Below are 27113 nucleotides of genomic sequence, written 5' to 3'. Positions count from 1 at the left end.
GAGTAAGGAAAACTAATTTGATTGGGCGTTATCGAGCAGGCGGGATATTCAATGTTTGGGGCGGGACCAAGCTCAGTGAGTGTGTGTATGTGCTAGTGTGTTTAGCTAACGTAGCTGACTGTTAGCTGATAGACTTATAGCGGGATCATCCCCTGCTCATATGATCCCCGCTTTTCCCGGGGAACATGCAATTTTTTTGTACCCATACCTGGAATAGTGGAGTTGTGACTTTGCAGATTTTTGCCTATTTTTGAGTGAAAAGTTGAGTTGTGACTTTGAGTGATAAGTGTAATTGTCCCATTGGTTGGGTTTAGGCAATGAAGAAAGGAGTTTGTTTAGTTTAGTAAAAAGACCAGGTAGAGGCTAGACAGGCCAGATACAGTAGATAGATAGAGTCCAGATAAGTAGAGAGAGCCCATCGACCAGCAACAGCGGGGAACATAGGACCCTTTTTGGGAAAAATGGGGAACATAGGACCTTTTTTCAAAAAGAACATAGGTACACTCCCCAATAGCTTGCTAACTTAGCTAGCGAGGCTAAGTGATGGAGCGCAGGGATCTGGAAGAGGAGAGTGGAGTAGGGACGGAGGAGAGTTTGTGTCGGTGGTGGTGGACGAGTCTGCTCGTTTTTCTCAGACGTTTGATTGACGGATGATGGATCCAATGATGAATTGTGAGCAACGTGACGCATAATTTGTGCGCCTGCATTATCCAATGCGAAAAAAAACCGACCCCACTTTCATCCCGTATTTACTCGAAAATAGAATTTTGCACAAAGTTTGCACTACATCGTCTGATAGATGAGTGATTACACTGATTTTAAGACCCATAGTGGGCTCAAATTAAATTTTCCTTTCTGAAGACCTTTAACGTGCTGGACGATCTTCAGAAGATGAAAGTATCACTGGAATAGTTGTGTTACTGCACGTACAGTGAATGAACCCTTTTCAAATGGATGGTGAAATCTCATTCAGACACAATGGCTGTTGTAGGATAAAAGCAACAGGCTGTGTAGGCTACTTGCTGTATTGTTCATAAAATCTAAACTTCATGTTAGAGTCTTAGTGTTTTGACCCTGATCCCTGATGAAGCCCCTGTGTGTCTAGTTTCCCCCAGGCCTCCAATCAGACCTTGCTGGACAAGTTCAAGCGTCAGCATGAAGGAAACAGCTACATCGAGTTCCCTGCTGTCATGGAGCCTGCCTTCATCATCAGACACTACGCTGGGAAAGTCAAGTACGGCGTCAAGGTGAGATGCACGCCACGGTCTGCTGACGGACAGGACCAGAGTTTTTAAATGACTCACTAACTGACACTGATAACTGTTAACAGCCATCTGGTTAGTGTTTGTGAACGCATAACTCTGTGGTTTACCACTGTTTGATGGTGGAAAAGTTCACACCAAGCCTGTTTGTGTGCAGCGTTTACTCCTCCAGCTGTTTTATGGACACCAGAGAACAATAGCAGAGAAATCAAATTGAACAAACATGTTTTTTTGTCTTTAGATGTGTTGTTTCTAAAAATTGACTTGAAACCAACAATAAAGAGAAAACAGTAAGGATTTATGCATGTAGCGTTTTGCTCTGATTTTATGGACTGGCCAGAGGAACTTGGATCAGTCCCACCTGCACACTCACCAATAATATGACATCATGCTGAGCCCAGTAGATAAGATAAAATAACACAAGCTCAGATAATATCCACTTTAGTCTTAGTTCATCTTCGCTTGGGACGCCGAGTAAAGAAACAAAAAATCTTTCACAATCTTCGTTTGTGACATCGATTTTGAAGCTCAGAGCTCGATTTTGATCTCCAAGCTAAATATCAGTCCATTAAAAAACAGGTCTACTTTCTGTGTGATAAACATCTAGAACTGAAACTGTGAAGCTTCTGCAGTAATAAACCCTGATGGACCTGCACAGTCTGCAGCAGACCTACCTGTACTGTCTCTCTCTCAGCCCAGTTCTTCAGCTAAATCTAATTGTGTGCCCAGCCTGCAGCTGTGTTATGATCAGGAGCACATGTGCTGGAATGGGCTCGGTGTATTGTTGTTTGACTGTATCATATAAACCCATAACAGATAGTTATTGTGGATGTGGAAACCAATCTGCTGAGAATGAAGGAGCTGTTTGCTGTGAACTGTGTAGTCAGCTCTGTTCTTCTACTGAGGTTAGTGCGCTAACTTGCCAGCTCTGGTCCGTCCTGTCACTTCCTGATACTGACTCACTTTATCCTCCGGTCGGCTCTGAACATGGAGACTGTATTATAACCTCCTGTCTTGTAATTGCAACAAAGACGGAAACTCTTGTGAAGTGACAAACACCAGCACCCTGACACAAACACCTTCAAGTTACAAACAGCTCACTAGGTGAGACACTACAGGTGAATAGGGTAAAAATTTAAACTGATATCACCATGAAACTTCCCGAGTTTATCACTTACATTAAGACAAATATTTTTTGTATTAAAAGTTTTGTCAATTTTTATGTTTAAATATGTAAATGAGGCAATGTCTAATTAAATATGTCCTAATTTGCATACATTTCCAGAACAAAAATCTGAACAATGGATAAAGCCAATTAATTAATTAATGTGATGGGCTGGACTCAGATGTGTTCATTACTGAGCTTTAAGTGGAATTCATACTCAGTTAGAACTGAATGTTGAGCAGCCAGTCAGTATGAGTCCCTGGGATGGGACATTGAACTGGTGTGCATCTGTCCCTGGCTGCGATTGGTCATCTGTGTGGAGCTGAGACAGGAACTCAATATTTATTCTATTTGTCACTTTTCACATGAGAAGCCCAATACTCCGAGTGAAACTGTCTGAAAATATCTGCTGTTTTTAATAACACCATTAAACAGGAGAATGTGTGGATCTCCTGGATGAGCCCATCCCACCGAACGTCAAAGTCCTCCTTTGACTGTGGAGCAACAGCAGTGAAGCATTTGCCCATAAATAGTTATAATAGCTGTAAACTGTGCTGCCAAATGGCTTTTCACTGTGTAACAAACAATAAAAAAACACAGCTCTGCACAACACAATAACCATCGCTTGTGTTTGTTATGTTACTTGAGCTGGATGATTCAGTTTGTTGAAATATCTAATGAGTTTCACAAACGTTCCCCTGAGCTCCCCAAATGGTTTTTCTACCTCTGATGTTGTGACGCAGAAACCGCAGCTAAACTCGACCGGATAAAGAAACAACTCTCTGCTTCATTATGACGATACAAACTTTGCTGTCTTTCCGTCATGCAGGACTTCAGGGAGAAGAACACCGACCACATGCGTCCCGACATCGTGGCCTTGCTGAAGAGCAGCAAGAACGCCTTCATCTGCGGCCTGATGGGAATCGACCCCGTGGCGACTTTCCGCTGGGCCGTGCTGCGAGCTTACTTCAGAGCCCTGGTGGCTTTCAGGGAGGCCGGCCGCAGGCACACACACAAGAAAACTGGTGAGGCGGCAGGTTAAAGGGATATTGTGTAACTTCTCCTGTTATCTATTCATGAAAATCGATTATTTGGTTCAAAAGTATGTTTTTCATTCATCAGTAATCCCCCCCATCAACAAAGTGAAGTGTTCCTTTCAGCTCTGAATTAGCCGTTCATATCATTCATATCTCCATGGAGCGGGTAAGCTCGGTGCTGGCTGCCATGTGGTGTCGCCATGTTTTTATGTTCAGTGGCAACGTGACGGTAGGAAACCACGGAAACTCAGCGGAGACACCGGAGCTGTCGGCTCAGGTGGAGGTGGCGTCTGTGAAAAGTCACCGTGGTAACGCAGTGAGGAGGAATGGAGCGTTACACTGATGCTGCATTCACCTGCAGTCGGGCAGACGGCCGTCGGTAACAAACCAGATGTCATTTTAGTCACAGAAGTCCAGAGAAAGCCGGTAAAACGTGGGTCAGGTAAACAATACCACATCGCCATGACAACATATTGTCACGTGTATTGTTTTGCCTCGTGCTGACGGACCACTAGTTTACATAGAGGCTTGTTTATGCCGTTACGTGCAGCGGCTGTCGTCCGTCTGCCGTCCGCCCAATTTCACGTGAATGCAGCATCAAAAATACGATTGATTTGCTTGCGATATAAAACCGCAACGCTAGATGGGAGTAATTCCTACACAATGTACCTTTAAAGCTCCTGAAAACTCAAATCATCTATCTGTGATGGGACCCTGCATGAACACACAACAGTGTGAAAATGAAACTAACAAACCGTCTGGGCTGCACAGAGCCTGGAGGTGCAGGATGTAAACAGTAACACAGTGTGTCCCAGTGAGCTCTGATAAACATCCACATGCTCCTAATGGCAGTTTCCGGACACACGCCACACAAGTAGGCTCTTAACTACTCGTAAAAACCAGAAGTGTGCGTATCGGGGCGGATGCTCCGATGACTCAGGGTGGGTTGTTTAGTAACTGTCAATCAAATATGATCAAACCGCACCCACACAGTCCCGAAGGAGCAGATCAGCTGAGTTCATTGGTGCTAATTTAGTGACTGTCATCAACCAATGATCAACTTCCTTTCCGCAGAACTGTCTTACAACACATCCAACGTCTTCAGACTTTATTAAGTTTCCTTAGAAGAAACACACAAGTGCTGCTGTGGTCTCAGTGAGTGGTGACCAGTCACAGATGAGTTGTAAGGAGGTTCCTCATTTGTTTTTGTCTCAGACTAAATATCTTGGCATTTTTATCTTTTATTTACTTATTTATTTTTATTTCATTGGGTTTAAGGACAGTGTGCACTTGTATTAATCATTTCAAAAACAAAAAGAAAAGATATGTGCACTTGATTTAGCAGGAAGCTACTTTCCATCTGTTGTCCTCACATAAAACTTAAAGTACAGACAAAGTAGAACATGATGCATCTCCACAACATACTGTACAATATCCTGTACTCCTAATAAAATGTGAATTATAGCAGCAGGTCTACCGTGATAAAAACAAAACATCAGAATTGCAATGAATAGTAGTATGATAATGAAAACCAGGACACAGGTTATCTAATGTACTCTCTTGAGTCTTTATTTAGCATATATTTACAATTTGCAAGAGTTAGTTTCCTCCAGTGATTGGATTTTTTTGTCACACAGTTTAAAAAAAAACTGAAAGTTTAATTTGATTTTTTTTTTTTTTTTTTTAGAAAATTTAGTTTATTCTACATACTTTTTTTAATCAATGATGTAGAAGTTGTTGTTGTGAAACTCTGTATGTTTATAACATGTTTCTTTCAATGACTGTAGCTTATTCAGTGTATTAGTTATCTCATTTAGTCTCTAGGGAAAATGAATAGTCAAGATACAAAGTTTAAGGAGCCAAATCAGCAACAGCAGAGATTCATAAAAATAATGTCACTACATTTGTTGTTGAGATGATTAATGCATTAATTGTGGTGCTGGTTCAAGAAGTAATTTGATGACGCAGAAGCTGAGTTACACAGAATTTCAGCATCTCTTTGGCGTTTTATAGACCTAGCAGTCAATTTGTCAGAAATAATGATCCATACTGACAGAGATTGAGGAGATGCAGCTGTAATGACTGTTGGCTGAAGAAAACACAGTCTGAACCCGACGTACACTCGCTTCTCCTCCTGCATTTTCTCAGAAAGAGGAATTATTCAGGAGTTGTTTTTCCATGTCCCAGCAGGCAACAGTAACGGTGCTGCTTCATGTAATGTTTCAGTATGATCTTAGCTTCAGCGCTCCACTCAACTCCCACTTGTGTGCTGTAATTCATTACTGTAGAGAAAGCTGCAGCCAAACTCCTGCTTTAATTGGGCCAAGAACAACAGGGTGTGTTTGTGGAGGTGAGGATTTTAAACTCGGAGCTGTGCTTCTGCTGTAGATGGTGGTGATGATGATGAGGAGGAGGAGGAGGAGGAGGAGGAGGAAGAGGGGTTTGATCTTCCTCTGCAGTGTTTATTTTCATAAACTGGGAGGAACCGTTTAAGAAAATGTCACCGGTGACTTGTCTTTGTTCCCTCTCTATTCCTTATCAGCTTTTCATTCTCTTTCTTTTCTTCTTAATTTCCCCATTTACATGTTAAACAGTCGTATCCTTAACAACCTAACATGCCGTATAGGAAACATTAAGTCTCTCACTCTCTCTTCCTCTCTCTCCCCCTCCTCAGGGAATGATGCAGCAGTTCCCTGCGCTGTCGTCAAAACCGTTGACAGCTTCAGTTTCCTCCACCACCCGGTTCACCAGAGGAGCCTCGAGATCCTTCAGAGATGCAAAGATGAAAAATACAGTGAGTAAACCCGCCCAGACTCCTGCAGCCTCTCCGCCTCGTGTTGTGCAAAATGAACAAGATTACAACTGATTATCACTGGGATTTGGTTTCAGACTTCTAGTGAACAGGGTCACACTGAGGTGAAACCAGGTCACAGCATGTTTTTGCAGAAAAAATCATAAAAACAGTTTGTTTGTTTTTTTCTGTCATGTAAATTCAAAGTTATTCAAGTAAAAAATTCCGTAAAACACTTGAATAACGAACGAAGAAAGAGAGGAATGTTTTATTCCAATAACAAGTTGTTTTTATTATTTTAGAACCTCACACTGATTGGCTGGGATTTTTTTTACTGGGTGTGCCTGTGATTCAGGTTATCCACAGCAAACAGTAGGAGATGTTGCCACCGTCCTTTTTTTATCTATGACATTATATTCCACATTAGCAGTATGTTAAAATCTCCTTCATTTAAAATCTAAATAGCAGTGATTGGTGTGTTTGCTGTTGTCTTCAGTCCCACTCAGGATCAATTGTGTTAAATTTTAAAAGGTGCTTCTCCTTAGTTGGGTGTGTAATGAAAGTGCGTCCTGTCGATAAAGGTCTGTAGAATTGAAATGGAACTGAAGTGAAACGTGCTTCTGACTCCCATGTTTTCAATCAGAAGCTCTTCACTCAGCTCAGCTCATCCCACTCACAAAAAATCAATCCCCATGCAGCCGGACTGGAGGAGTCTATTATGGTCAAGCTGAGAATATTCCAGCTCTGCTTTTATTATGGCCCTTAATAAGACATTGGAAATCAGACGCTGCTCACATTGACTCACCTCAGAGCAAAGCTCATAACCAGACGTATTCCCACGCATGAGCGATCAGACAAATGAATCAGCCCGTTGTGGATCAGAGGGCTTTAATGACACCTGGATTTTCTGGTTGTCCTGTTCTGTGGTTTTACCGCTGATAACCCAGTCATGTCTGTCATGTTTTAAAATACCACTTCCCTGTCATGCACATCCTTCCAGTCAAAGGTGACAGCTGCCAGCGCAGAAATTGATTTTCAAGGAAAAATTTCCAAGAACATCCTCCAAAGAGCTTCCTCTGTTAAAGGGAAACTCCACAGATTTTACACCTCAACACTTGTTTTCGTCAGAGCTGTCTCTACGCAGCCTGTGAAAACAGTTTTGCGGTTTGTGTCCTGTGAATTGTGAGAAAATGATCTGTGTTGATGTCATCGGGGTTATCTGGGTTTGGAGACGGAAATGGAAATCCTGCTGCAAACTGAAGGCGTGGAGTCTGAGAGTCATGTGCAGTTATCAGACTCTAAGTTTCCAGTGAAAAGATGTGAAGTGGGGGATGTCCTCCATGGAGCATTTGACCTTTGACCCACAGTGGTGGGAAGTAACTATGTACTATGTAACAAAAGTATTTGTACTTTTCATTATACTTCCACTTCATCACATTCAAGATAGACTTTCTACTCCACTATGTGTATTTCGCAGCTTTAATTAATAGTTACTGTTAAGATGTAGATTTAACATGATGGATAATATGAAGCTTTGAAAATTCAAAATGTTAAAGATTCACCCAGAGGTCTCCAAGTGCTTTGGTGTCTGACTCCTCAAAAAGTCTGTGATCTTCTTCCAACATTATTTCATTTCACAAAATGTTTACAGATGAATCCAACAATAAATTACATATTAATTCTGTTTTGTTCCCTTTGAACAAAGCTAGCTGTTGGGAAGCTAACGGCCTGGTGGCTGTGGCTCCATATGAACTGCAACATGAGTGTGGTGTCAATAATGAACCGTGTGTGTCTGTGTGTGTGTGTGTGTGTGTGTGTGAGACAGAGTTTTTCTCCTCACCTCAGTGGTTTTGGCAGGGGAACATTAATGTGTTCAGAGACATTACATATAAAAACAAGCAGCTAATGAGCTGGGTGTTTCCTGTTTACATTTGTGGTTTTCTCCTGGTAAAGCTTACCCTCACTGCTTTTACTGTGCTGCAACTTATTTCTGGGGTTAACTCTGTACACACAAACACACACATACTTTATGCGTCGTGAGGCTGACTAGAAAAGAGCCATGCCAGGCTAAGACAAGGCGCAAGAAGCAGGAAACAAAGTTGGAAAGGGAAACCAGGTTTGCAGGATAGAAGAAAAAGGAAATACAGTGAGGAGGAAATGGCTGTAGATGGATGTGTATGTGCAAAATGCACCATGTTCACAATGGTGGTGGTGGTCACTGCTTCAGAGAGGTGAAAGTATGTCACTGTGATCGTCTCTAAGCACTGGATTTCCATGCTGTGATGGGAGCGACTGGGTTCATGTGTCATCTCGCCTCTCTTCTCCATCCAGGTATCACCAGAAAGAATCCCCGCACTCCTTTGTCAGATCTTCAAGGCACCAACGCTCTGAATGAGAAAGCCAGCTGGTGAGTCCCACACAGAGCAGGTTATACAGTAGCACAGTTACAGTCAAAACCTGAGAGAGGTGTCAATAATTAAGTGTAAGCACTTCGCATAATCTGTTGGAAAATGGCTATTTATAATTATTAAAGGAGACATATTCTGGCCCTTTTCCACAAATGAAAATAGTTCCCAGGTGTCTTAAAGACATATCTGTGACATGCTTTGGTCAAAATACCCCAAGGATCAAACATCACAGCTCTTTTCATCCTCTCAAAACAGCCCTGTTCAGAACGGCTGGTTTCAGTGCCTGTCCCTTTAAATGCAAATGAACAAATGAAATGATTGCTTGGTGTTTGGTGTTTTTTTGTTTTTTTTTCTCTTTCTTAAAGTATGATTATTCTAAATTCAGATTTTCTGATTTATTTTTTGCACACACATATAAACAAACTAATGCTGATTGTTCATCTACTAAGACCATTTGTAAAATGAATTGTTCTAACAGGTGTTGCATTACTATTGTTGTAGCAGTGGATGTGAAGAAATAATGAATAAAAAAAATAAATGCAGATGAACCACTGCTTGCCCCACCCATTCTACTGGTACCAGGTAGGGGTGGGATTATGCAAATTCCAAAATTACATCATTGCCAGACATCCAAGGGAACAGCTTGTAAAACCACATGGATTTTAACCTTGGGAGCCTGAAAATTACAGTCAATTCTCACATTTTGGGGGCCAGAAGGCAAAACAAACACCCAGATATATGTTAAAGAGCCTTCAAAAAATGATATTTCCATTATAAGTCCCCTTTAACACTCAGTTGACACCTATAGTACAAAGCCTGTTGAACGCTCCTCTCCTCCCTCGCAGGGATGGCTACGGCGTTGGCTATAACGGCCGTAGCTCCAGGTCGAGTCGTCTCTCCTCGTCAGGAAGCCCCGCCCTGGAAGAAGACGGGATTTTCCTTAACTCAACCAACAGCAAGCTCCTGGAGAGGGCCCAGGGCATCCTACTGTGAGTGAGACACCCCAAAACCAAGATACAAACAGAGACAAACTTTATTGTCCCACAGGGAAATTAGTTCTCACAGTCTGTCATAAAACACAGAATGCACAAACACCACCAGACACTGAAAACATTCACCCACCCTTTAAACACACAGTCCTACAAGTATTATGTGTCATTATGTTGCATCATTCACAGCTAATGAGGCTAATAGATCAAGATGATAGTGTGAAAACAGGCCTGCTATCTCATCCCCCTCAGCAGAGGAAACACTGACCTTCCTTTACGAAACCAAAGGAGTGAAATTCCGTCCCAAAAATCTTAGCAGGACCAACAAAAAATGACGCACCATTTTAGTTTCACTATGGCTGACCAACGCAAACATAGAGACAACAGAGCAGCTGTTTTCAGTTTGTGACACAATGCAGAACTGATGGAAAATCCCTGTCTGACTGGCTGAGCTCCAAATCCATAAATAATCCATAAATATAGATTACGTCTCTCTCAGATGTGTTCGGTTAGGAGCCACCATGCAGAACGAGAATATTACACTTACAGTTAACAAGATCATCGTAACACAATATTATATTAAGAATTAATGTTTTAATGGATGTACTCACAACTCTGCTACTTTTGTCTTATTATTATTATTATTCCATCATGTAATCAAATATTGTTTCTGTGCTTAAGACAGGAGGATTTATGGTCCATGTCAGATAGATCAGATAGAATTTGGTTCTCTAGAATCTGATCTAAAAAGTGAAAAAAGTGAAATGCAGTCAGACCTTATGAATTCTCTTTCATGTTCTTCCTGGTCTCATGACGTTTTCTATAGAGGAACATGCACAGGAAAGGGGATCATTTTGATGTTCTGTCCTGGTCAGGGCCAACCACATTGAAAAGATGCTTTCCCATGGCATTATGGGTAGTGTAGTAGGCAGATTCCTTTAGAGAATGAAGCAAAGAGGGACTAAAACTGTGTAGATCTAAATGAACCTTGATGAGTGTGAATGTGCAGCGTTATCAAACACATGTATGCATTCTGCAGCTGATATGAAAACTGCGTTTCTCATCTTTAGGAGAAACAAAAACTGCAAAATCAAGCCGGCCCTGCCCAAGGTAAGACACAAACCTCACGCACCGCAAGACAACACAGTCAGAAACGGCACCAGATCTGAATATAGTTGTTGTTTATGTTGACTGCATGTGTGTGTGTGTGTGCAGCACCTGTTGGATGTCAAGTCTCTGCGCTACCTGAGCAGTGTGACGCTGCACGACCGGATCACCAAGTCTCTGCTTCACCTGCACAAGAAGAAAAAACCGCCCAGCATCAGCGCACAGTTCCAGGTCAGTGGTGCCGCCGCCCCCTGCTGGAGCCTCAGAGAATTACAAAAACATCAGTCACACAAAAGATTGATCATGAGGAAAATATCAGGATATCGTATCCCACAGGAGCTTCATCATGTTTGATCTGAAACGTAAAAGTGTTGATTTTCTTCACTGGAGGTGATGTCAGCTGTTTGTGTTTGCAGGCGTCCCTCAACAAACTGATGGAGACTCTGGATCAGTCAGAGCCGTATTTCGTCAAGTGTATTAGATCCAATGCTGAGAAGGTAAAGTAAACTGACTGACTAACTGACTGACTGACTGACTGACTGACTGACTGACTGTTTCTTCCTTGTTGTATTCACATTCCTTCTTTCTTGTCTCTTCCAGCTGCCGTTGCGTTTCAACGACAGTCTGGTGCTCAGACAGCTCAGATACACAGGCATGCTGGAAACCGTCCGGATCCGCCAATCAGGATACAGCATCAAGTACACCTTCCAGGTAATCCTCCACTAACAGAGCCCCACTGAGCAGCAGGCCTACTGTCACAGACCATTAGTTCATAGTGGACTTGTTTTTTTTTTGTTTTTTTGTAACTCTGGACATCTTGTTGTGTCCTGTGCATATATTTTTATTTTTTCCACATTTGTCCTCTGAGAGCCACTGAAAACATGAGTCAAACTCTTAGAATGCTTAAACATACTTTGGCACTGGAGCCGGTTCTGATTCTGATCTTGCTTGTTATTATTGCACAAATATGGCTGAATTATTCATCTCAGTTATTTGGCTTAATGTTGACATTCACAGTTACGAGTCTACAAGGAGTACAGTTATTTTACTGTCATTACTGGGGTGTGAGCTGGCAATTGGATTTTTGGATGTAATGAAATGTGGAGTCATTTTTTAACTAATCCCCAGCCGTCATGAAGCCTCACGGTATCTAAACCTGCGTCTAACCGTGCACATGCACCATGTTGCAGGACTTTGTGCGTCACTTCCACGTGCTGCTGCCTCGGGGAACCAGCCCGACCAAGTCAGGCATCAGGGAGTTCTTCAGACGGATCCACCTGCCGCCTGCTGGGTATCAAGTGGGCAACACCATGGTAAAGGATTCTGGGAAACCAGTTTGTGTGTTTTCTGTGGTTCCCTACTGAGCTGTGTGGATGTGAAAATGTAAATCTTGTTCCCGTGTGATGCAGGTGTTCCTGCGGGAGGCGGAGCGTCAGAGACTTCAGACCCTCCTCCATCAGGAAGTCCTGCGGCGGATCGTGGCCCTGCAGCGCCGCTTCAGGGCCGTCCTGGAGAGGAAGCACTTCGTCAGTATGAGACACTCGGCCTGCGCCATCCAGGTGAGACGTTGTGATGGGAGAGGACGGCGGTGCCTCGTGCACCACGGCAACAATTCCTCCACTCGACACTGCTGCCGTCCACTCAGGACACTAGTCTATGGTAGCGTGAGGTGATTGATAGTTCAGCATTTTCTCCTGAAATTTATAAAGTCCAGGTCTCTGAGGTGATCATTAGAAGATTGACTTTTACTCCTTTCTTTCAAAATTAGTTTTATTGAGTTTTCCTTGGATGCGTTTCAACAACGAATGTCAGGGAATCAAGGGATTCAATCCAATACTTCAAAATAAATAAATCTGTAAATATCAAAGTAAAAACAATGCCAAGATCTTACAGAATCAAATCATACCTAAACAATGCAAGTTGAATAAAATAACCATATGAAAGAAACAGGAAAGAAAGAAAGGAAAGAAAAGTAAAACGATTGACTTTTACTCCTAAATGTAGATCCATCAGTGAGGCTTCAGGGGTCGGAGAGGAAACTGAGATAAAAAAAATTACAGGTTCAATACTTTCATCCAATTTCCTCAGTTTCATAATTCAAATTGATCCGACCATCAACTAATAAAACTCCAGCCTATAAAACCGACTCTTGTATTTTTCACCATTCTTTCATTATTTAGCTTTTTTTTTTTTCTCGAAATCTCAAATATGACAAGCAGGCACTTTGTAACTGTAGCCACCAACACTTTTCCACATCCCTGATATTTATTTCTAAGCTGCTCAGACCTATCACTGTTATATCACTGTCATTTAAACCTAAACACTGGCTCAGTTTAACACAACTGTAAAGGACCTGTGAAGTCAAGTCTTTACCAAAATACTTTTGGAAGAGCAGGGGAGGGGGGGCAATGAATGACTGACTGTATGATTATAGTAACAATTTAAACAATGAATGTTAAGAAGTGTTTACAACAAGGCTGTTTGATTCAAATCCAGTCCATCCTGTTGAAAGAAAAACAACAGTTTCTTAAGATAGAACAGGAAAGTTAAAGTGCTACAAACTAATCATTAATACTAATATTTCTCTAATGAGTGAAAGAAAAGGAGAATGAAAGAAAGCAAACAGTGGACAGACAGAAAGACAGAGGATGAAAATGCTGCACTCAGGCCACTGTTGGTATGTTTGTTCTGGCGGAGCCGTCGGAGTGGAGCTGTCCAAGTCTTTGTCAGGCTGAAAGACAAACAAACCCAGTGGAGCTCAGTCAGTCCAGGAGCAGGGGAACTCAAACATGAACATGGAAGCTGTCAGCTGTTGCAAAGGTTTCATTGTAAATTAATATTTCAGCTTTTGTTTTACAAAGTTTGTCAGATTTATTTTATTACACTTGCCAAGAATACAGTTTTTGAATATTAATGAAGTTTTAAATTTGGAGAAAATGAACTTCATCTAAATCTAAATGATGCTCGATGTTCTCAGCTCACTCTTTGTCTGCCAGATGCAGGTTCCAGATAAAGCAATCATACTGTATCCCACTGTCATAACACTCTATAACCTGCCAGCAAATAATACCAACATCAAATCCCACAAACCTCAGTGACTGGTTCAGGTCTACGTAGAGCTGGTGTCAGGTGAAGCTGACAGGAAGTGACAGGGAAAATAAAACCCAACCAACATTCAGACCTGAACAGAATCTTTCAAAGTTTTTGTCGTTCGTTTAGATGGAAACTGAAGTGAAGGGTTGTAAAACTAGGATTTCCAACTGCAATCAGCTTGCATCTCTTCTCACTGTAACTCTTTGCTCCTTGTGTGGTGCTTTGCAGCGATGGTGGCGATGCTGCCTCCTCAGACAGTCCTCCATCAGCTCCGACATGGAGGAGGAGGCGGCGGTTTGCCTGCAGGCGGCCTGGAGGAGCTTCATGGAGCGCAGGAGGTTCCTGCAGCTGCGCGACTCTGCCGTGGTTATACAGAGGAGCTGGAGGAGCTACCGCCGCCACCGCAGGTCCGCCGCAGCCGTGACGGTTCAAACGGCCTGGAGAGGATTCAGAGAGAGGAGCCGCTACTGTCGGACCCATGGCGCTGTGACGCAGCTGCAGACACTGGCCAGAGGATACCTGGCTCGACTCAGGTGAAAGGAGTGGAATGAATTAGAGCAGAGGAGGATGTGTTTTTTTTTTCTTTTTGGAGTCGCCGAGGATTTTGGTCCTTTCTGTTTCAACATTAAATTTAAAATTGTTTCTTGCGGGGCGGCGTGTGGCGCAGTGGGTTGAGCAGGCACCCCATATGCAGAGGCTACAGTCTTTGCTGGAGACGGTGCCATTTCCTGTCTCTCTCAACTATCCTAAAGGCAAAAGCCCCAAAAAATACTTTAAAAAAAATTGGTTTCTTGCAACAGCTTCCAATATAGTAATGAGTGAAAATCTGATTTAACTTGATCAAACCAGACTTCTGCACATGGCAGTGACATAATGTTAAGAAAAGGTTGAATTCCTGATCACTGAGTTGGTTAGCGACCAAATTTTGATTGATGTTTGTCAGACATCAAAACCTTTACAGAGGAACTATGTAAGTCCAGTCGCTTTTCCTCTGTGTTGCTAACCCTCCTCTCGGCCATGTGCATTTGTTTACAACCAAAAGCCAGCAAGAAATCACTCAATAGAGCGCTAGATAACGTTACATATCATATACGATGTTACCACGTGTACATTTGTGTACTGTAGTCCCTGATCTTATAAGGTTGGTTTTCAGCCAAGAGACGCTACTGTAGGTGGAAGGTAGAGAGCCTCCATTCTCCCTGGAACTAGTTACAAGTCATATATTTAACCATCACAATTTCTCTGAAGCTGTTTAATGAACTTAAAAATGTAGTATAGTTATGCTAAAAAGCGCATAGTTCCTCTTTTAAAAAAAGAACAAATAACACACAAATCTGGGTGTAATTTTGAAGTCAAAAATATGACTGTATTGCTGTATCAGTTTTAACAGTATTGGGGGTTTTTTCTCTTCACCAATAGTCACTGAAGTGCAAAAGCAGCAGCTCTTGTGCACTTTCTCTCCATTTTTGTCTGTGTTTTGTCTGCTGTAAAATACACTGTTCTCCATTGACCAGGAAACAAAACAGGGGCTGGATTTATATAATGGATATGCAGTTCACAGGTGTACAATGTAGATTGACAGAGAGTTTAAGATAAGATTCATTATTCATTATCATAAAATTAATTTGTCTGTCAGCTCATCTACCATTTGCAGAAGAATTAAAAAGCCTGATGGCTGTACTGTAGGTACAAAGGATCTTGTGGATCTCTCAGTCCTGCAGCGAAGAGAGAGGAGCCGTCCACCACTGCTGTTTTTTGATCCATCAAGATGTTATGAAGTGGATAAGTTGTCACCTGACCGTGCGCGGGTCGGCTCTACTGAACATCTTCTAGCTCATGTTCTGCTTTTCTGGCCCAGAACTGAACTTTACAGTTGTGGTCTGGTCACACTCACTCAGCTGCTTTCAGTAGAGAACCTCCCAGAACTCATTGTATCTGTTCCTCTCTGTTGAACACAGTGCAGCATTTAGCATCTTAAGAGACAAATATTTTCTCCCAGGAACAAGTGGCAACACAAACAGAGCTAAAGGAAGAGTCAATGTTAGACTAGTTCTTCCAATGAATCATAATCTTTCTTTTTGCATTTGTAGGAACCCAAATGATCTTTAAACTTGCTCTGTTGGTGTTATGTAACTTATTTCCACTGCCCCTAAGTGTCCAAAAAAACAAACACCAGGCGTAGGTTTGGAGCCTTTAATATAAAATATTAATATTCAGTTTTCTGCTTTTCTCTCACATCTTCAGGTTCAGAGAACTACGGGAGCAGCATGAAACACATCAGCAGAGTCCAGCAGCAGCAGCAGCAGCAGAGGTGGATGCAGGAACCATGGAGGACCTCAGCACATTGGGGCAGGAAGACGACGTCCAGGACGCCTCGGCAGAACTCTGTGAAGACTCTAAGCCGGTTCCGTTTGATGCGGGAGAGGCAGAAAAAGAAGAAGAGCGCAGTCGGAGCGCAGACGAGACCAGCCACAAGAACCGGTCCAAACGAGAGAGCAGACGGATGAGGGAGCTGGAGCAGGCTCAGTTCAGTCTGGAGCTGCTGAAGGTCCGGACCACCAGCGTGGGAGGTCCCGTGCAGGAGGACGGCGTCTCATCTCAGCCGGAGGAGCCTCACAGACACTCCCCCCGAGGATCCCCCACCAGCCACGGCAGTTTTGAGCTGCTCAGCGTGGAGGACATGGAGACTGAAGGTTCTGGGGTCAGCTCCCAGTCCACGGCTCCTCAAGAACAAACCCCGGCTCTGGACACGCAGCTGCCCGAGCCGCCCAAAGACTCAACGGAGGGTCCCAGGGCTACGTTTTATATTTCTTCTGACCAAAGTCCAGTTCACGAACAAAAATTCGAAAGCCCCAGCAAATCTTACAAAGACAGGAGAGAGTCCACATCCCGAAGGCCGGTAGTGGTTTTAATCAGTATGCAGAAGGAGAGCCCGGTGGACGAGGGGGAGCTGCTGGCAGCCCAGACTCTAGAGGGAGAGCCTTCATCCAGTTCTCAAGTCACCCCCATCGTCGGCCTGGAGGTGGGACCGGAGATGGAGCAGGCTCACGGGACGGCTCCACAGGCCAACAGATGCAGTCAAGAGGTGGACAAGTCCCCCAAGGTCCCCTCAGGGTCCAGTCCGGATGGGATTTGCTCCTCGGAGGTGGACATCCAGATCGTCCTGGAGCCCAAGACTCCCGAGGGCAAGGTGGTGGTCCAGCCTGCACAGGAGGCCCCCAGCCCCACCCTGGACACCAAGCCCCCCAAAGCCCAGAAGAAGAGCTCAGCCCAGATGGTGATTGTGAACATGGTGGAGAAACCGTCCAACTCTGTGTTCTCCCCTCCCAGACGCAAACTCCCCTTCTCCAAGTAAGTCAAGCAGCGCTGCCGCGGCCACGGCTCATGTGACGTCACCAAATCTGCTTTTTAGTAACATCATTCTCAACATACACTGTGGCTGATCAGTGAACTCTATTTGAAACTTCATCTATACAATGACGGCAAGGCAAGGTGTCTTTATTTATATACTGTAGCACAATGCACACACAAAGGCAACTTAATGTGCTTTAGATAAAAACAAATGATCATTTGTAAAAAATCAGGCACATTACAACACACAATTTAAAATTCAACCAATACAAACTAATTAATAAATTTATTTTATCTATTTATTACTACTCTTAGTATTTCCCTCTAGTATTTTCACTCTTTTTTAATTTTTTAAAATTAATTTACCGTATTCATTTTATTTTATTGTAACTTATACTGCTATACGGCCTGTCATTCATTTATTGTATGAAGTCATATGTCAGGAAATGTTCTGTAAAATGTCATATAAAATGATTAAAATGTTTAAATAAAAAAGTTCTAAAAAGAAAAAAATAGACCAATACAAACAATTAAAACAACAAGAGAGAGAAAGAAAACACTGAGCTAGATGAATATTGAGTATAATAAAATTATAATAATAATTTGCATTAAAATTATTTAAAAGAACATACATGCTTATTTAGAGTACTTTAAAATCACTCATTTGTAAGCACAAGAGAAGAGACAGTTTCAGCCTGGATTTAAAAAAGGATATTCTCTGTTCTGTTGGTAGGTGTTTCCATTTGTGTGCAGCAGCAGCAGCATAGCAGCTAAATGCAGTTAAATGCATATCAAGTCAGTCAGTGCAGAACTCCAGAGTCAAAGCAGCATGATTATTAGATTCTGACGGTGCATTTTGAAGAAGTTGTTGGTGGTGAGCAGCTTTCGTTCACGCTTTCAAATCAGAGAGATCTGAGCCTGGTTGTAACGTGTGTGTCTGTGTGTCGCAGGTCAGATAAGGATTTGGTGAACCAGGAGAGATCTCTCGCCATGTTCAGAGACGACTCTAAATCTGCTGGATCCAGAAACAGAGAGGTAGGACACACACACGACTGTGAACACATCCACACACTCACTCGTGCATTTTGTTACGTACGTTGTCTTCTCACACAGTAAACTCTTCATATGTGCAGGATTTCCTAACAATGTGAAACTTAACTCTGACAGTATGATAGCTGTGAAACTCTGAATCAGTTATTTCACCCTCTCTAATATAGTATAATGTCTCCACAGAAATATAATACACCTGTGTTAAGACTTTAGAATCAAATTGATTTCCACTGGCCCAAGGCATCAAAGGTATACAGTATATCGTTTCATAGTAGCTCGAATGTGCTGATAAATGTACAGATTAAAACAAAGTTACCAGAGGATGAAGCAGCTCAGAGAGATGATGCACAGGTGAGAAGTAGAAAAATAGAAAACAAAAAGGAAAAAAAAGAAGAAATTGTGTGTATTTACAGCCACACACACACCAGGGTTATTGTAGTTAACTATAACTAAGACTAAAACTTTTTTTTTTCATTTTTTTTTTTTTTTTAAATGTGATTTTCGTTTTTTTTGAAGAATATATAAGTTGAAATCATGGAGAAGCCACTCCATGTTTCAAATAATAGTATTGTTGTTTTTAAAACATTAAAATTGATATTTGAATTTGGGTACTTTTTCAAGTAAATCCTCCTGCAGCTGAGACAGATGATCCCACATCAAATTAGCATACTGGATTTTCTTTGGCTGAAAAAAGAACAAAAGCAAGTGAATAGCCAATCAGATGCACGTTAAAAGGGTCTCACATGGCTACTTATGTATTCATTCATAAGTAGCCATGTGAATCAGCCAGCTAGGAGCTGGAGTAATATATCAGAAGCTATTTCTACTGTAACATTTGAAGGCGAAAAAGACAGAGAAATGGAGAAGATCTGTAACTTTGACTGCAATGGGACGACTTGACCCCCAGGTAGATCAGAGTGAAGGTAACGTGATGAGGAGGAGTGATGGGAACATTATGGGATCCAACTAAAAGGGAAAAATCCCACAAATTTGGAAGTTCATCTTCAGAGGTCTGACAGAGGCTTTCTCCTAAAACCTGAAAAACTAAAACTAAATGAAAACTTGTCAATTCCTCGAAAATAAAAACTAAACTAGAACTGCTTCATCACTTGTTGAACTGACTAAAACTAAACTGAAATAAAAAATCATACTAAAAAACTAAAAACTAAAAACGAATGAAAAATGTAAAACTATAAAAACCTTGAAACACACACACACACATACACATTGACACCGTCTGCAGCAGCTGACCTGATGTTCCTGTTGCCTAGCAGCAGGTTGGCCGCCCGGGCCCCAAAAAGAAAGCTCGAATGTCCCGGACTCGCTCCGACTTCCTCACCCGCTGTAACTCTGAGGGGGCGACCCAGTCGGACGACGACGACGAATACTACATCCCCGCCCACTCCCGCACGCTGCCCCCCTTCCTGTCTCCCCCGTCCTCCCACACCCACCCAGAGGCCGACTGTCACAGTGACTCAGAGATGGTAAAAACACCGCATCTCTGGAGGCCGCCCGTGACCTCCACTCCGCTCCGTCCCCTCTGGGCCACACCTTCTTCTTCTCGGGTGGAGCTGGCCCAGCAGCTGGGGAGGAGCCTGTTTTTTTTAACACTAACGCTAACTCCACCTTTTTACTCCACTGTTTTCACCGCTGACCCAAAACAGGCCGTGGCCGTGTCGTCGCGTAGAGAGGAGCTTTGCACGTCGCTCTGGTTGCTGTCGTTAGTGAAAATCAGCCCGAGCTGAGATTCTCCTCCAGGCTTCACTCCACCTCCATCTCCAACACACACTCTCAAGGGATACGTCAGCATTTTGGAGTTTAATCTCATATTTGCCATATTTTTTTTTCAGTTCTTCTTGTTGTTAATGTAAAGTCTAAATTTATCATTTTCATAATGACATTTATAATGACAACACTGAAGAAATGAAAACAGCTTGATCCAACAAATACCTTTCCATCTTAGTGCTGAAGTAATGAGTTGGTTATTCAGTTACTTTACCAACAGAAAATAGATGACCAACAGTTCCATGAGAAATAAGAAACATTTTCTGGTCCAAGTTTCTAAAAAGCAAAAGTTTAAAATTCCAATATTGATTTGAAATTTGATTTGTAATTTCGGTAACACTTTATAATAAGTAGCCTACACTATTAAGCATTAGTTAAGCATTAATAAATACTGAATTCTTCATTTGTAACACATGAATACTCATTAGTATGTAGTTTATAAATACAGTTAAAAATGTTTTACTCATCATTGATAAGCACTAACTGTATTTATAAACTACATACTAATGAGTATTCAGTGTCAGATCAAGCTGTTTTCATTTCTTCAGTGTTGTCATGGTGCGTTGCATTTACGTTGAAAGTCGGGACTCTGAAAACTTGAATTGAAATATAAGCTTAACTCAAAATGGCAACACAGTAAGGTATCCCTGCCCCTGTTGCTCTTTAACAACAAAGAGTTTTCACACAGTAGGAAGTGTTTGACTGACAGGTGGAGGACGGTTGAAGATGTCTTGTTTCTGCTGCCGACCACCGAGCTCTCCTGAACACACCGCTGCTCCTGCATGTTGGAGCCGCTCACTCACGGAGACGAGGGACTTCTCACTAACAACGTCTCTTTCTAACAGGATCTCAGAGCATGACCTCTGTTTCCTCTCTCATCAACATCAACATCAACTTCTGGGATGTCTCCGATTTCCTCTCTGCCTGTTTCTTCACATTAAACACACTGTTGTATAGTCGCTTATATCGTTCACAAACATATAGTGTAGTGGCATCATGCATTCTTTTCTTTATGATTATAGAACAAGTCATATAAATGTATTACTCCATAAGATAAGATGACATAATGCATGCCACTCAGATCAGCCAACCTGTGGCAAACAGGAAAATGAGCTTCACTGATCCATCACAGCATCCTGGTCCAACCTACCAGAACCAAATCTACTGTGTATATATATATGTTCTCACTGAGTTGCTGGTCTTTGTTCTGCAGCCTTCTCATAAAGACCAGAAGAAGATCCATAAGACAATGTCATCAGGAGACCTGGGCAAGGTGGAGGTCCTCAGAAAAACCTCCAGTCAAGATGGAAGGTAGATCCACCTGACTTTATATTCTACAGAACTATGGACATTAGAGAGAGTGGTATATTTTTTTATGAATCAATCTTTAATGGATGAACTGCTTGTCATTTAGCAGGATGAGAGGGAAGATGCGATTCTGGAGTAAGACCAAACACGGAGAGAAGAAACTGTCCAGAGAGAAGCAGGCGAGCCGCAGTGAAGCTGGAGAGACACAAGGTAAACCAGCGTTCACACCAGTAAAAGTGGATCCAAAGTGGGAGTATGTTACTCTGGGTTACTCCAAATTTTTGCTTTTTGTTGTCTCTGAAATCATTCTTCAGTTTCTTTTAAGCCTTGGCCATCTCTTCCCAGAGTTCAAAGATAAGAATTACTTTACTTTATTAGACCCAAGGGGAAATTCATACAACTTGTTCTTTCTTTTTTTTGGCTTTCTAGCTTTTCTTGAAATTCTGTATACGCCCAAATCACCACCAAACATTTAGTTTCCTCAGCAGACCACCACAAATTCTCTTCAGTCAGTCACTGCCTTCTCCTCCTTCCTGCTTGTCTTCACAGCCTAGAATAAGACACTTTCTTGGTTCCCTTGAGAACCAACTTTTCAGGTTCTGAACCTGTTATTTTTTTGGTCTGAACGCGCCGGCCGGTTCAAAATTGGATTCGGGAACCGGAACCGGCACAGAGCCCTGCTAGTGTGGATGCCCTAACAGTGTGTATTTTCCATCTCTTGTCTCCCAGAAGGCCCGTCTCCCCCTCACAGCCCGGACCTGGAGGCGGCTCCGGCTCAGGGGATCAGGGACAGCAAGGAGAACAAGGAGCCGTCTCCCAAGATGAGGCGGCGGCGCAGCGTGAAGATCAGCAGCATCGCGCTGGAGCCCGCCCAGTGGCAGAACGACGCTCTGCACATCCTCACGTCGGCCCACGACTACCGCAGCATGAACGACTTCCTCATGAAGAAGGTGCGTTGCATCAGGGTTAGCGCCTGAAAACCCCCTCTGCATCGTTCAGGGCCAGTTTCCCAACATGGTCTATTGGTCTGTCCAGTTTCAAGAGAGTGGATTATCTTTAAGCCTTGTACATTTATATCACACAAGGAAGCATCTTTACCCCAGACGTGGAACAATCATCCTGCTTTAGATTGTTATAAAACCAGGGTCCAAACCTTGTGTCTGTCCCTGCAGATCGCTGACCTGGACTCTGAAGACAGTAAGAAGGACACCATGGTGGACGTTGTCTTCAAGAAGGCGCTGAAGGAGTTCAGGATCAACATCTTTAACTCGTACTCCACCGCTCTGGCCGTGAGTCTTTGCTCTCCCTTTGTTGTCACACCACAGACAGGGTTAGGTCTGCAGACGCCTCAGAGGACTGGCATCATGTGAAAAAGCAGAGCGATCAAAATGTAAAGGAAATAGTAAGTGTAGGTGACGCTTTACTGACTTCACTGTAAACTTTAAGATGTGTCTTTTCTTTGCCCTCACCCCCCAGATGGACGATGGGAAGAGCATCCGTTACAAAGATCTTTACGCCTTGTTCGAGCACATCCTGGAGAAGACCATGCGCCTGGAGCAGAGAGACTGGAGCGAGTCGCCGGTGAAGGTGTGGGTCAACACCTTCAAGGTCTTCCTGGATGAATTCATGACCGAGTACAAGCCCATGGAGGGAACCATCGGACGGGTGAGACACACCGGATGCACCAGACTGTTGGATGGAAAGATAACTCGGAAATAAATTTTAGCTGAATTTATCAAGGTTTATCAGTTTTAAAAATTGGGACGTGTAAGCAAAGAAACAAAAAAACATGATTACACATAAAATCCAAGAAATTAAAGCAGATAATAAGAATTTAGGAGTTATGTACATTGTACGTTTTAATGGACATCTCTCTCTTTCCAGGCTCCTAAACGCGAGCGTAAGAAGTCAAGGAAGAAGGAAACTGACATTGTGAGTCACACGCTGTAAAAACACAGTACTTGGAATAAAAACATTTTGTATGAGCCTTATCTGACTGCTGGCTCTGCTGCCCCCTGCAGGTGGAGGAACACAATGGCCACATCTTCAAGTCCACACAGTACAGCATTCCCACCTACTGCGAGTACTGCTCCTCCCTCATCTGGATGATGGACCGAGCCTGCGTCTGCAAATGTGAGGACTGGATGCATGAACACACAAATGCTCTCTCACACACACACACACACACTATTCAGATGTTTTGCTTTTGTGTTTATGTTAAATATTTAGTCAAAAAGGTGCTGTGAAACTGCACCTACTCAAAGCCTTAAAGAATAACTCTTGGGTGCGTCAGTACTGGACAAAAATTAGCAAAGAGAGAGAGAAGGTACCAGCACACCAATTTAACTTTAAAGGGATAGTTCAGCTTTTTTGAAGTGGGGTTGTATGAGCTGCAAATGCCCATTCAGTACACTAGATGCAATAGAAAGGTCTCTATCCCCCACACTAAGAAACACCGCCGCATCGAGACACAGGCACAGACACTGTTGTCAATGAGGGACGATTAATCAGAGTATTTTCACCACCTACGAGAAGTCCTGTCTCAAAATAATACACCAGTTCAAGAGTATCATCTAATGTAAAAATGTACAATGCATCAGCTGGTCGGAAAAAAACAGACCTTTCTACTATATCTAGTGTACTTACTTAATGGGCATTTGTAGCTCATACAACCCTACTTCAAAAGAGATGAACTATCCCTTTAAAATCACAGGCTGGGATAAATGCAGAACAGCCTCTTTAATCAAGACATTCTGGTGAAACAAGTGCAGAAAGGTGAACTAAAAACGTTTCAGTCCGTGACTGTCATCAGTGCTACTCCACCAGACAGATAGAGACAGAGACAAAGGCAGGTACCTTAATAAAGTCATTGTTATTCATATTCCTATCGTATTCCTATCTGCTTTCTCACTGAAGTCACACAGTCCTGTGATTGGTCCACTTTGTGTTTGCACAACAAACTGTGAACTGTCCTGTGATCACACCAGCAGCATCGTCCATCAACATGCTCACATATTACTGCCTGGTACTCATGGATCAGACCACACCTCTCTTTAAACTTGGCCTTAACACTGGTCACTGGTCAACACTGTCTGTCTGTATCTTACCCACAGACTGACACATAAACACCGGCCACATTACTCAGCCACATCTGTGGTAGTTTCCACACACACACATACTGCACACCCAACACATACACAAACTCACATTAAGAGAACAGAAGCTGTGTGCAATGCAATGTGTGTGTGAGAAGGAGACCAGGGACAGCTTTGCTTGATAGTAGGAATTGTACCTTTAGGTGATAGTGGATGAAAATTAGCTACAGTATTCAGCTAACTCTGGCACATTTACATGATGTGGAAACTGAAATGTTGATTAACTGTCCCTGTTTAACAAATAAACACATAAATAAAGTTATAGTCAGAGTCAGAGATGAGGTCAGAGAGAGATGAAGCACAAGAGAGGAAGTAATTGACATGCAGAGAGAGAGTTTCAGGGTTCACTTTAACAAGATATTCATGTTTTACAACATAGGTTTACTGTAGTTTGATTAGTTACAGTAGTGTTCATGGAAAGTAAAAGAACAAAGATGAATTGATCTCTAAAGACGAGTAGTGACATATCAAGGTTATCACTATCACTGTGTGTGTGTTTCACATCCTGTCTGATGTCAGATTGTTATCTTCTAGAAGCCAAATTTTTCACATCAACAACCTCGGAAGAAATCTAATCAAATCTGAATTAATGAACCTTCCTCTTGTAGCTTTCTGCTACCATCTATGGTGTTAGGGTCAGTTCTGACCTGAGTCTTAAATCAGCTGTAAAACACATTAAAAAACAATTATTATCATCCCATTTGTTTCTCATCTCTTGGTTACGTTGTTAGGCTTCCTTATCCATGAAAAGGTTGGTTTTGCACTTATGATTTCAGTTCTCATTACCAGGCTAAACCAACCCTAACAACACAAATGTCAATTTTAACCAGAGCATTTTGAAATTTTGTGAAAAAAACGTTTTGTTTTGTTTAAATATATGTTCCTGACAAAGTCAAAAAGCCTTGATGCAATAAACAAATTTATGTCAAAAACCTGATAACGGGTCAGTGGTGACCCGAGCACAAGAGGAATGTTAATGGACTTAATTATGACATTTAAATGTCAAATACAGACATTTATTCAGTATTCTAACTTTCAATCTCAAAAACAGGCTGTAAAGATCTGCAGGTCTGTCTAATATCACACACACACACACACACAAAAATACACACCACCTGCAGTTCCTAATGTTCTCCTAACTCACTTACCCACAGGCTCTCACGCCCTTAGTGTAGTTTTTATTTCCACCCACATGGCACATTACACCCCCTCCCACTCATTTCACACACACACACACATACTGTACAAAACACAGGCACTGCACATTCATACTCACAAAACTCACACTGTTGCCCTGCCTCCCTGAGTGTCGGAAAAATTAGATTAACCCTCCCGTTTCCTTTCATGAGTCTATCTTAGGTCTAGTTACAAAGCTCCATCTTGACATCACATCCAGACTCTCCGGCCGGAGTCTGGAGGCAGCGACGGGCTGCAGAGAGGATTTGTTGCAGTGGTTTGTGCTGTGAGGAGGTTGTAGAGAGACATCGGTCTGATTGTGTTGTTGTGTCGTCCGCAGTGTGTCGCTACGCCTGCCACAGGAAGTGCTGCTCCAGGATGACCACCAAGTGCAGTAAAAAGGTAGGTGGTACTGTAGATTTTGGGGTTTTCTTCCATTATCTTGTGGTGTCATGTTTTATAATGATGTTATATCATTGAATATGTAATGGATACTGTATAACTCCAGGGTTCTCTCCATCCTGTTGGGGTTTATTTCTCTATGATAACCTGCTCACTCTACATTATCCCACTTATTTCATGGCTTACTACTATTAACTAATTTCAGACAAAATTTTGATTAAAATGATGAAAACTTTTACTTATAATTCACATTAAACAGGATGTTGCCATTAACAATTAAATGAAACAGGGGAATGGGACTTCTTAATGTCTGTGTTTTCTCATATTGTGGCCCTGGATATGACAAAACTGAGAACAAAATGTTTATAATTAGAAGTCTTCATAATCACTATACACAGTTTTATGGGTGCCACCCACTGGTCATGAAGGGTTTCAGTCTCTCCTCTATTTTTTATTTTTCTGAAGCGGTAGCCTAATGGAAAGGTAACAATTGTCAGGGCCAATCAGAGCGTCAACAGTCTGTTATACGGAAATAACAGACCTTAGAATGCAGTGATTGACCAATCAGAACACAGAATTAAATAGATCTGTGTAATAAGAATATATACTCAGTGAATAAAGATGTTACAGCTCATCAGTGTCATTAAAGGAATGGTTCAGTTTGCACCTTTTTAATTAATTTAGTGACATTGAGAGACAGACCACTGCTACAGCTACATGAGTCCACACACAGATAACTGCACCGCTTCACCTTTTATGCAGAATGTGCAGGTGCAGCCTGTGAACTCACTGCACCTTCACTATAGGATTATGTGCAGACATGGATCTTGGGTATCGCTCCAGGGCTGAGTGCTCCCAGGAGACAAGTGGTGTCAGAAGCACTGAAACGGAAGACCTGTAGAGCAACAGCATTATAGTTTTAACATTTTCATTAGTTTTTATTTTTATATCGTTTTTCAGTTTGTTTTCTCATTGTGATTTAGCTTTAGTTAGTTCAACAAGTGATTAAGCAGTTTTAGTTTAGTTTTTATTTA

At 42.3% G+C, this 27113-nt stretch overlaps 2 protein-coding genes across 2 annotated transcripts in view; one reads left to right on the top strand and one right to left on the bottom strand.

Annotated features, from left to right (window-relative positions):
- The window catches only part of crabp1a (cellular retinoic acid binding protein 1a), a gene marked incomplete at its 3' end in the record, with an annotated part of 415466 nt that extends 394557 nt beyond the window's left edge, over positions 1–20909 (bottom strand). The window contains exon 1 of the mRNA XM_083973192.1: positions 20900–20909. The remainder of the gene's footprint in view (positions 1–20899) is intronic.
- The window catches only part of LOC310987047 (unconventional myosin-IXAa-like), a 183305-nt gene that overhangs the window by 142617 nt on the left and 13575 nt on the right, over positions 1–27113 (top strand). The window contains exons 13-35 of the mRNA XM_083973193.1: positions 1106–1247; positions 3257–3452; positions 6139–6258; positions 8587–8662; positions 9509–9652; positions 10723–10762; positions 10868–10990; positions 11176–11256; positions 11360–11470; positions 11950–12072; positions 12169–12318; positions 14081–14385; positions 16097–17203; positions 18154–18238; positions 19528–19737; positions 21252–21349; positions 21456–21556; positions 22076–22296; positions 22519–22635; positions 22823–23011; positions 23231–23278; positions 23368–23479; positions 26018–26079. Coding sequence (XP_083829319.1) covers positions 1106–1247; positions 3257–3452; positions 6139–6258; positions 8587–8662; positions 9509–9652; positions 10723–10762; positions 10868–10990; positions 11176–11256; positions 11360–11470; positions 11950–12072; positions 12169–12318; positions 14081–14385; positions 16097–17203; positions 18154–18238; positions 19528–19737; positions 21252–21349; positions 21456–21556; positions 22076–22296; positions 22519–22635; positions 22823–23011; positions 23231–23278; positions 23368–23479; positions 26018–26079 — 3961 coding nt within the window. The remainder of the gene's footprint in view (positions 1–1105; positions 1248–3256; positions 3453–6138; positions 6259–8586; positions 8663–9508; positions 9653–10722; positions 10763–10867; positions 10991–11175; positions 11257–11359; positions 11471–11949; positions 12073–12168; positions 12319–14080; positions 14386–16096; positions 17204–18153; positions 18239–19527; positions 19738–21251; positions 21350–21455; positions 21557–22075; positions 22297–22518; positions 22636–22822; positions 23012–23230; positions 23279–23367; positions 23480–26017; positions 26080–27113) is intronic.

The sequence above is a fragment of the Trachurus trachurus genome (genome assembly GCF_905171665.1).
Source record: "Trachurus trachurus genome assembly, chromosome: 6".
Classification (NCBI taxonomy): domain Eukaryota; kingdom Metazoa; phylum Chordata; class Actinopteri; order Carangiformes; family Carangidae; genus Trachurus; species Trachurus trachurus.
Note: the sequence above shows the minus strand (reverse complement) of the source record. Positions and strands in the feature narration are given on the sequence as shown.